The 11,820-nt window shown below is 36.2% G+C and overlaps 1 protein-coding gene across 1 annotated transcript; it reads left to right on the top strand.

The window, feature by feature from the left end:
- Positions 1-954: 954 nt before the first annotated feature.
- On the top strand, positions 955-3,943 carry LOC104464411 (chromosome unknown open reading frame, human C12orf29; the record flags this gene model as incomplete). The annotated part of the gene is made up of 4 exons (XM_010077109.1): positions 955-1,071; positions 1,445-1,639; positions 2,801-2,970; positions 3,525-3,943. Coding segments are annotated over 4 exons (671 nt in total), but the record flags the coding sequence as incomplete, so codon positions are not given.
- Positions 3,944-11,820: the final 7,877 nt, after the last annotated feature.

Below are 11,820 nucleotides of genomic sequence, written 5' to 3'. Positions count from 1 at the left end.
TCTGTGTGCTGGTCGACAGCAGCCTCAGTGTGAGTCAGCAGCATGTCCTGGCAGCCAAGAGGGCAAACCGCACCCTGGGGTGCATCAAATACAGCATAACCAGCCCATCAAAAGAGGTGATTATCCTGCTGTATTCAGCGTTGCTGCAGCCTCACCTAGAGTACTGTGTGCAGTTCTGGGCCTCACAATTTAAGAAGGATGTGAAGGTCTTTGAATGTGTCCAGAGGAGGGCAACAAAGCTGGTGAAAGGGCTGGAAGAAATGTCCTGTGAGGAGCATCTGAGGACTTTGGGCTTGTCTGGCTTGGAGAAAAGGAGGCTGAGGGGTGACCTCATTGTTCTGCACAGCTTCCTGAGGAGGGGACATGGAGAGGGAGGTGCTGATCTCTTGTCCCTAGTATCCAGTGATAGGACATGTGGGAACGGTTCACAGCTGTGCCAGGGAGGTTTAGACTGGACATTAGGAAGCATTTCTTTACTGAGAGGGTGGTCAAACACTGGAACAGGCGTCCTAGAGAGGTGGTTGATGCCCCAAGCCTGTCAGTCAGTGTTTAAGAGCCATTTAGACAATGCCCTTAATAACATGGTTTAACTTCTGGTCAGCCCTGAATTCGTCAGGCAGTTGGACTAGGTAGTGGTTGTAGGTCCCTTACAACTGAAATAGTCTATTCTACTTCTCTTGCTTTAGTTTAAATATAATGTTGGCTGTTCAGGTAGCTATTTTTTAATGTCAGTTTTGAACTTTTAAACTACTTAAAGGCTACTGCTTCTTTAAACTTTTCCTAATTGTGGACTGCTTGAGTGTAACAGATGTTAGTGCTTGTACAAAGTAACTGGCACGACTGTCTATAAAACAAGGTTTAGATTAACGGCATTTTAATACTTGCACTGAAAGACAGTAAAAAAAATTGGCTAACAGTTTGCCAGAAAACTAAATGTCATATTTATATGTCTAGAATTTGTTTGGAATATTGAAGAGGATTTCAAGCCTGTTCCAGATACCTGGATTCCAGCAAAGGACATAGAGTTCTCTAATGGTAATCCTTTGCCCGATGAAAACGGACATATGCCAGGTACCTATGATGCAGCACAGGTAAAATAAGGGGGGAATCAATTTATGAAGTAAATTTGAATTAGTTCCAGAGTTAAAAGTTGTATTTAACATATTCAGAAAACAATTGGAATGTCATTCATTCACTATCCAGAAAGGCTTTGTTCTTCTGACACATTGAAAATAATTGCAGTTTGCTGTACAGACTTACGGGCTTCAGCTGAAGGCATAGTTGTCATGTTCCCTCTAACATTTCTCTGAGATACAACATAGTTCTTCTTGTTTCGCTTTCTGTTTGTAGTTAACTGTGGGGTGTTTTTAATGCATGTACAGTTCTAGTACATATTTGGTAACTTCAGATATATACTTTGGTAAAATGCAATGTTTTCTTATAGGTTGGGTTCCTGTGGAGAAAAATAGTAAGCAGTATTGCTGGCACTCATCTGTTGTAAATTATGAGGCTGAAATAGCGCTGGTATTGAAACACCATGCTGACCCAGGGCTCCTAGAAATCAGTCCAGTGCCATTATCAGAAATTCTAGAACAAACATTGGAGCTTATTGGGACTAATATTAATGCAAATCCATATGGTAAGTTTGTATGGTCTGTACTTAAATACATTTTTATTTAGTGTAATTTTTGAGTGAAAACAATGCATTTTCTTTGTATAAGTTAAAAAAAAAAGTTCTAAGGAGCAATGTAACCTTTTTAGAAAGGAGAGAAAGGAGCTAGGTCAATGACCAGTCACCCAGAAATATTCACCTCAGAAAGCTGAGTTGTCATGAGAATATGTCTGTTAAACCTCTTTCCACCTGCAGGTTCTTTAAGATTTGCTATAAAAATGCTTTGCTTTAGTCTTTCAAAAAATATTCAGACTGGAAAAGTTGTTTTAAATATTACTATTAAAATATTTTTAACATTGTTTGGTGCCTTTTCTTGACTTTTTTTTTTTTTACTGGTTCTTCTGTTGCTGTTTAGTCCATTAAAGTATAAAATTTTATTTAGCTCATTTTTTGAGTCTGTAGAGTTAGTCATAAGTTGCAATTTTTAAATTATGAAATTATTATTTTTTAAAGGAAATGTAATTAAGCTAAATTTTGATTCCGGCTTCTCCCTTTAAAAGTCTTGTAACAAAAAAACCAATTAGGTGTGAGCACAAGTGAGTTGTAAATTCTGAGCTTTGCTGTTAGGATAACTTGCAGGGATGGATAAGAAAAATAGTAGTACCTGGAACTATGGAACTACCTGGAATGTAAAGGAACTGCAACAAAAATCTCGTAATAGCTGTATTCTTACATGAAGATGTACGTTGAACAGTCAGTGAAGCAGCAATGCATTTGGCATGCATACTGGCTTAAGAATTAATCCATATTTGTAAGAAAATCTCCCATATATTCAGGAACTAAGATGTTTGTGCTATGGATCATGATCTGAAGCATGAAGAATTTAGCTAGTAGCCTTATGGTACCTCCTTAGTAAAGGAGGTGACCACCAGGACACAGCAGACAACTGTCTCAATCTCTGCCATATTTATTTTATATAAATAAAAAGTTACATGAGGAGAAGACAGCTACATTTTGATACTTAAAAGTATATTTAACTGTTCTCTTAAAGGCAGGACAATGTTGTAGTATGTAATAGAAGTCTACCTTTATAGAGTGCTTTTAAGATAGCCGTAATAATAGAAGTGAGGAAAATGTTAAATTATCACATGTAACTAGCAGGAAGATTTTTTGTTTCTTTTAACATAGGATTAGGAAGCAAGAAGCAGCCTGTACATCTTCTTGTACCACATGGAGCATTTGAAATAAAGAATCCACCTGCTTTGAAAAAAAATGACATACTATCTTGGTTTGAAGGCAGCCCTGAGGGTAAAGTTGAAGGAATTGTGTGGCACTGCCATGATGGGTGTTTAATCAAGGTAAATATATAGATGGACACGTGGGAAGCACTACAATAATTCATAATACGTGAAGTATTGTGAGGTCTTGTTTTCCAAAGTCTTTAGTAGTTAATATTCTCCTAGCAAATCAGGTGATAAGAGAATTAGTCAAGCTAGTGAATCACTACAGTGACAACATATTAAACTTTTTCATGATCTACAGTATGCCAATAACTTAAAAGTAATTGAGAACATAAAATAATATTTTTTTGCCTCTCTGTATAGGAATCACTTAACACTTTAAAGCTGCTTTTATTTCAATTCATTTCTTGTAATGTTGACTTACAGAACAAGTACTGTTAATAAGAATGTGATTTTTGATTATTTCTGAAGCTGTGGAGGACACCTTGGTTCTGGTTTGCCTTTTGTGTTTCATTGTTAATCATATTATTCAGAAAACTGATTAATAGTTACAAATGCCCTAATGCAGAGGATCCTAGAATTAAAGCACACACCCCCACACCCCTCAAGCTGGCAACTGTTGGACTACTATATCAAAATCTCTGAACTAATCTTATTTCTTTTCATTTTAGCTCCATCGCCATCATCTTGGTTTACGCTGGCCACTTGCAGAGACGTACCTGAATTCTCAGCCTGTTGTAATTTCTTTTAATAGAACTAAGTATGACTGTGACTTTGAACCAAAGAGTTTGTTTCACTATTTTTCAAACTTGGATGGTCAAAGATTTGACAGACTCAAAGATATAAAGTTTGATGCTTGAAATTATTTTTCTCTTTTAAGTTAATTGTTGTATGTTCTGCATTCCTCTTACTTGTGTCTACCACAGAACTCTTTACAAATAATCTTCTAGTTTAGGCAGTAGGCTAGGTACTGTACAATTTTAATTTTTTTCTGAAATGACTAATTTTATATAACGAGAGATCTGACATCCAGAGCAGAAATCTAGCTTTCAGCATGTTCCTTTTCAGTTCTGAAAAATCCTTAACTTTTGAACCCATTTTGGGAAACTCTTATAATTAAGAAGTATGTTGTCTTAACACTGGCTGGTCCTAATAGCGTAGCTAATGAATGCAATCAGTGTAAAAGTTCCACAAGTATGCACTTCTGTAAATATAATTACACTGTTATATGTGTGATTCAGATTTAGGATCTAGTGGTTTCTTAACAGTAAAGGACATATTTCAGGAGGGACCAGAATTAGACCTGAAATTTGATTTTTTTTTTTTAAAGGTGTAACAATTTCTTTTGGGTGAAAACTTTTCACTGTATTAACTCATAAGCTGCAGCATTATGCTATTACTTGAAAACCAGATTAAGCTATATCCTCCTACACTAGTACTTCCACTATTCTGGGACAAAAAGAGTAAGTAATGGAAAGGATACTAGTTCTATTTTGGAGATCCTTAGTAATTAGAGAGAGACTTGGCTTAATAATACCTGTTTACAGACTGCACTCAATTAGGAAACTGATGAGGGCATATTAAGTAAGATGGCATAGAAGTAATAAAGGTGAGAATGCATAATCATTTGAGTTGGCTTTATTTTATCTGTGTTATAAAAGTATACATCCAGTTATATCAAATATACAAAACGAAAAATTATGTGTCTACAAAAATACCATTAGTTTGACTGAAATACTATAACTTTATTTTCAATTCTTTGTTCTTGGATTTTCTAAAATTGAGGTAAAATAACCAGGAAAGTAAGAACAGACATCCAGCACGCTGACCCTGAGTCCAGAGTTAAGAAGTATGATAGCACAAGACAGTGAGAACAAATCATATATTCCTACTGATCTGGAACTTAGCATACGTAGCACATTTTAAGAGTTTCTCAGCTTTTAGGATAAGTCCAAGGTTTCATCTTCACCTGACACCTGTGTATTGCCCAAATTACTGTTCCAAATTAAAATATAATATTGCAAAGGAACTGGAAGAGGTAAAACTCACTTTTTTTTTTGACTGGTGTATGTAAATACTGACCATAATCTGTTGACTAATCCAGTTCGCATTCTTAGGTATGTGCCAAACTGTTGTAACTTTAATTGACTTGTATCTTTCCAAGATAAAAACAGACAAATAAATCAGTATTATGTGATGCCCCAGACTTTATTTTCTATATCAAAATTGAAGATACTAAACACTGTTCTAATCAACACAGATGTTGCCTGGACTATCCACTTGAATGCCAAACTCTTCAGAAAGCTGCTTTAATCTCTCTTCTAAGATAATATTTTTTTTTACTTCTTCATTGTAGTTATATTTCAGATCCTCAAATTCCTCAACAAAAGAAGGGTCAAGGTTTTCTCGTTCTCGTCTCAGCTTTTTTGTTTCTTCCTATTAAAAAGAATGAAAGACTACCACCTTTATCCAGAACTTAGGAAATCCATGTCAACAACAGTTTTTTTTTTTGCCTTTTTCTTGAGAGGCTAAATGAGGAGAGAATAAGTATGTTCTCTAAAGAGACACAAATCTACTCAGGAACAGCATATTCACTAAAAACAGGCTTCATAAAGATCATGTTTAGAAATTTACATTGCCATTAAATATTACTTTAGATATTAAATAGCTCTTTCTAGCTAACCGATTTTGCTTATTATCTTGGCTAGGATGATCCTTGCAACTCACCTTTAATTGCTGTTTTTCCAACTCTGAGGCTTTCAGCTGTGTCTGGAGATCAGCTACTTTGGTTGTTAACTTGTCATTTTTATCCTTCTCTACAACTTCATTATGTCCTGAAAAAATAATGATTCTTTGTTATGAAATGTAAGGCAATGAAAATCAGTGACATGAATAATCTTGTTACGGTAATTCTGCATCTCCTGAAGGCTGAAACCGTTAAAGTATGTAAACCCAATTGGGATCAACAACCACCAAAAATTCAAGTCATCTGGGCTTTTCTTTAGTTCTTGTACAAATTAGGTGGTGGTGTCTAGTTCCTCTGATTAAATGCAATACTCCAATGGCTAGTCTATTAGCACACTTCTGAGAGAATTGATATGTACTGTTTCTCTGAATTAAATGCAGGACACTTGGAAATAACATAGTATAAGGATCTTGTTAATTGTACTCATAATTTCAAGAAGGTTAATTTCCCCCCCCCCCCAGTGATAAGGCAATGTGCTGCTCTATAGTGCTCTGCTTTTCCTGTGGGACTGATGATTGCTAAGTCTTAAGTCATTCACAGCCCTGGTATCTAGAAGTGGACACCCATTCTCTGGCAGCTTGGAACCCAAGGCAAAAGGGGTAGTAGGCAAGAGGGTTTCAGTGAATGACCGACATCTTACAAGCAGTCTTTTGAGGTTTATAAAGCAAATGGTGGCATGACCTACGCATCTTTTTGGAAAGGGAAATCTTAAAAAGATTACAGCCTCTTCTTCAAGATTATTAATTATGGAGATTTTTATTAACACTTCCTCTATCAAAAGCTTGTATAAGTACTCAAAAATCCAAGACATTAGTCTGCTCCAATTTATACTACTTTGTCATTAATATAATTCAAATAATTCTGTAGATTTATTATCATTTTGCACATGCATTTTCAGTAAAAAAAGTTTTAGGCCCAAAATGCAGGAAGATGGTTATTTTAGGTATTGAAAATGATTACCGGCTGCAGGACCTTGACTTGTATGTGTGTACATTTGGTGCTTATAATCCTCCACCTGGTAGGCTAGCTCTGCTTTTTCTTTCTCTAATCGTTTATTAGTTAACCTGGAATATAAAACAATTTTAGAATAATTTCTTGAAAATATTGAAATTTTAGAATATATAATATGTAACTAAAAATATAAAATGGCCATTTCCTGATCATTCTTATTTCATGTATATTGGCTGGGGTGTTTAGTTATTTAAAAGTATTTTACCTTAAAAGCTGAAGTTCCCTGTGGAGGCTTTGCTCTGTCCTTGCACCTTCAGGAAAGTGTTTGAGAAGCTCCATCTTAAAAGAAAAGAAAGTTTTACTCCTGAAAACAGTATCCATGGATAATGCAGTTCAGATGGAGTTCTCTTTGATACAGGATTAAAAAATGAATGAAAATAATACTAAGGATGTGATCAAGTACTAGGTTATCACAGAGAAAAAAACCCCAAGTGTTCATCTACTCACAGTTTCCTCAAAAATAATCTACAGCCTTTTTAAAGTTAGTGTAGATCATTGCTACGTATTTCATGAAGGGTGAAGAAAAAAGTATTCAAAAGTTAGATTTACAAAGAAAGACACATAGCTACATTAGCATAATTTATACATATGCTTAAGTGATATGCCTAAATAATTTAAATGCTTTAAAATACTACTAACATGCTTATTTGCATACCTAGGTGTCTAAATTACTTTTTAAACATAATATGAAAAGCCTGTGATTTTGCAGTGAAAGCCCAAAGGAGTGTATGTTGACTAGAAATGAGCTGTGGTCATAAGTTAGAATAGGTCCCTGACCAGAGAGGGAATGAGTTTCTAGAAGTGCCTCTCAGTAGAAGATGCAGGAGCCAAAAAATAAGTGTTTTAAATATGAGACTATATACAATTTTTGAATGCAGTGACAATTTATGAACTCTCATAAGGTTAGTGAGTGATAGGCTTTTGTTCTATTACTATCTAAAATAGTAAGGCTTTGTGTTTTTTCACAATTAATCTCTGTGCTTTGACATGTAGTTAACCTTGATCACATCCCTCCACCAGTATTTGAGATATGAAAGAAACTAGGAAGTGTGTTGCTCCGAGTAATATCACATAATGGAAGAATTTTCTCTCTGTTCTACTTTTGCTTCTGGTATACACTTTGTTAATAATGCTGACTTTAGAAAAGGGAAAACAAGCAAAAATTAACAAAATAATTATTTTATAGGACTCAATTCCAAGTTCTATTCATTGAACACATTTACTTGCTTACATAGTATGTATGACTTCCTATATTGAAAGTTGTGTATTTGATACTTTACACTGAGAATGGCCAGAACAAGATGTCTGGGGAAGAAAACCATGCACATTATTAATAACTGAGAAGATGGAAGCTAATCTAGGTGGATAGTCCTAGGGCTACATCTCTGGAGTACTTAAAGGACAAATTTTGATACATCTTTTCAAAGGTACCGAAGTTTAAAAAAACTCTTCCATGTGTGAAATAATATCTGTAAGACTTATTAGGGACTGCATGTAAGAGGCCGTATTGGAAAAAGGCATGAAGATCCCCTTTAGGATGGCAAAGTCAATCACCCAAAAAAGACCTGGAAGGAACAGGAAAGGCCCTGTAGCAAACTCACTCTGTGGAACAAGCTAGAAAGACCATTTGAAGCATCTGTACCTACAGGCTTTCATGTGATCAATGAAACTATAATAAAAAAAAAAAACACATGTACAGAAGAATACAGTATAAAAAAATTAATTTTCCCCTAAGATTGCAACTGAAGAAACCCTATTAATTGGCTAAAATATATAAAAGTACAATTATGGCAACTAGGACTGAAAAAACCTATAAAAGCATAGATTAGAGAAAAAAATGTACACTAGCAATAGAGACATGAGAAAAAAAAATTAAGCAATCCATTCTCAGAGTCATCTGGCTAAATTATACTCACTTGTTCTTTTAGATCTTGTAACTTTTTTTCAGCATCGTGTTCACGTTCTGTTGCTTCCTGAAGCAGCCGTTTGAGGGCAGTAATGCTTTGGTCTTTTTTAGCAATTTCCAGTTCCATTTCCTTCATCTTAGTTTTATGTATCCTGGTAGTATTTTTATTTAGAAAAAGAGCAATACTTTTGTAGAAACAAAGACTAAAATATCTTTAGGAGATTAAATACCATAAAATACACTCTAAAATATGTTTGGGGCATTGGCCTTGAAATAATCACTGGTCTTATAAGTGAGCTGAAAGAAGCATAATGAAAAATACATTTTTAATCTTAGAATAAAGGCTTTTCCAAATATTACACTTTTGTGGATCTTACTTTGTGTCTATACTTGATTACATGGGGACTGGAATCTTTTCTGGTATTGCATGTAAACCCCAAACTACCTCCTGCTAAAAACATGCACGTCTCTTATTGATGCAGTGTGTACATTGGTCAGGTCTTATTTCAGTGTCACTTACTTTGACAGTATTTTTCTTATGTTTTAATAATTTATGGAAAAGAAATTAATGTTCTGAGAAAAGGGCTAATACAGATAGAGAAGATGATGGCTCCAAAGACAAAAATGTTCTGCAAGAAATTATGTTTACCCTGGAGTAACAACAGTCTGAGGAAGACTGTGGTTTTGCTTTGAGCTGTACAACGCCACAAAAAAGTTTTTGTAGAATCACTGAAATGCTGTTTGGAGGGTACCTCTGGAGATCATGTAGTCCAGTCTCCCATCTGAAGTGGGTTTTCAGATTGTGATACAATCAACATCTTGTTACCTGCCAATGAGCCTTGTGGAGGATCACTTGGATGACACCTTTGTCTGCCCTATCAAATACATCCTATTACCACATACATGCTTTGGAGGATGTGCTGGTGAGGTAGATTGCATGTGAAAGTGTCCCAGTGAGCTCCTCTAGGTTAGTAATGTCTTCATATTATTCACTTACTTTAAAATCATGTTAAAGTAAATAAAAGTTTTTATTCACACCAGTTGAAATAGGCAAGTACAATTATGCACAACCATGTTATTTTAGATCCATTTATCTATACACAACTACCCTAAGTAGAAATGTTTTTCAAAGAGGTGGAGAACTAAAAGAAAAACTATATTCAAACTACTGAACAGTAGTTAGGTTAAGAACCTACCATCTTTACCTCTCCTCATCCTGTGGCCTGCAGTCAGTTTTGCCCTCCTTCCTTACACTAAATATGGTTGTTATCTGACCTTGCATAGAGACGTGTTACCTCACTACACAGTTAGTGGGGGGAAGGCTGAAAAAAAAAAGGAATGGCTTTCTGAAGTCTCAGTGAAATGGCTCAGCAATATGTCAGGAAGCACCAGAACTGCCCCAAGGGATCCCGTGGGGATGCAAGACTGGAAGTGGTAAAATCTTGGACGTCAGCAGATGGACTGTTCAACAGTGATCTGACCTAAGATGAAATCAGACAGATCTCTCTCCTGTCCAGCTTACTTTCTGCTCTAGTAAGGTTGCTGTCAGAGGTTCTGGTTTTGTAGATGCCTTCCACCTCTGTTCACAACTATGACAGAGTACTGTTGCAACACATCATCTTATTTCATCCTGTGAAGTCCAGGACTAAGTATTTCTTCCCCAAAATTTGCTCTCTTCCATCCTGATGCGCAGGACACAGGCTGTTTATTTCTCATAATATCATAAGCATTGTTTCATTTTCTTGTCCTTTTCTGAGATACAACAGTACAAGAGATGATAGCCAATTAAAAACTTGCCTCCAGAGTGGTTAAATTCTCCTTCCTCATCCACTTAGATGAATCACAGGCATGTTTAATGTGAATGTATATTATATTAAACTTCGTAGTCTGTATCAATCTGTTCATAATTAAACATGCTAGTATGGCACATAACTAGCATCTTTGTGCGTAGCTCATTATTGAAAACAGGTGCAACAGTAATGTCTTTTGGACTGGCAATGGTTTTGGGGTGACTGCCAAAATAATTTTTGTAAGCAAACCACAAACAGGACTAAACAGCTTGCTTCTAGCGAACAAATGAATGCAATTAAAGTTGTTCAGGCTTTAGAGTTACTATCTCCAACCTATGTAAGTAGGTTGTCATAGAAAAAAAAACTGAACTAATGGCAGAAGTACAGATAAATTAAAAATGTATGCCTAAGTTGGAAAGCAGAAATCAGTGTCATAAAACTGTTTTCTTTAGTTTGTTCCACACTGAGTGATACAAGTGATACCTGAATTTTGAAACAGCTGATAGGTAACTTTCAGATACCTTATTGGGTAAAGAGTTGATTATTACCAAAACAAAAATTATTTTTGACGCTGATTTCAAAGTCTGAGTTTTATCTAAAAATATAGAAATGGTGATTCCCACACTTCATTTTATATATTGGAAAAGATAATCCAGTGCCAGTCTCCAAGTTTTTCTCCCTTCTACAGATAACAGAATCAAATGGCTGACTGCAATTAGCTTTCAGGGCCTTCAGACCACATGTGAAGCATCTTTAGCTATGCCTACATGTCCCAAAGAGTATAGAAATCCCAGGGGGTTTTCTAACACAACATCTGCATGTTTACGTAGCTAAATGTAGATTCAAATGCAGCCAAGCTGAAAAATGCATGATGCTGGCTTCCAGTTTTTTTCACATCATCATCCATGTAGTAAGATACTGAAACTCACTACCCTGGACTTCAGGAGAGCGGACTTTGGCCTCTTCAGGGATCTGCTTGGAAGAGTCCCATGGAATAAAGACCTGGAGGGAAGAGGGGTCCAGGAAAGCTGGCTAATATTCAAGGATCAATTCCTCCAGGCTCAGGAGTGATGCATCCCAACAAAGAGGAAGGCAGGCAAAAATGCCAGGAAGCCTATCCATCATATTTGAGAAGTCGTGGCAGTCTGGAGAAGTTCCCACTGACTGGAAAAGGGGAAACATAACCCCCCATTTTTAAAAAGGGACCTGGTAAACACCTGGTCAGCCTCACCTCTGTGCCTGGCAAAGATCATGGAGCAAATCCTCCTGGAAAGTGCTAAGGCACATGGATAACAAGAAGGTGATTGGTGACAATCAACATGGCTTTACCAAGGGAAAATTGTGCCTGATGAATTTGGTGGCCTTCTATGACAGGGCCACAGCGCTAGTGAATAAGGGATGGGCAACTGACATCATCTACCTGGACTTGTGCAAAGCCTTTGACACTGTCCCACACGACGTCCTTGTCTCTAAGCTGGAGAGACATGGATTTGACAGAAGGACCACTCGCTGGA

The sequence above is a fragment of the Pterocles gutturalis genome, unplaced genomic scaffold, assembly GCF_000699245.1.
Source record: "Pterocles gutturalis isolate BGI_N339 unplaced genomic scaffold, ASM69924v1 scaffold52121, whole genome shotgun sequence".
In the NCBI taxonomy this organism is placed as follows: Eukaryota; Metazoa; Chordata; class Aves; order Pterocliformes; family Pteroclidae; genus Pterocles; species Pterocles gutturalis.
Note: the sequence above shows the minus strand (reverse complement) of the source record. Positions and strands in the feature narration are given on the sequence as shown.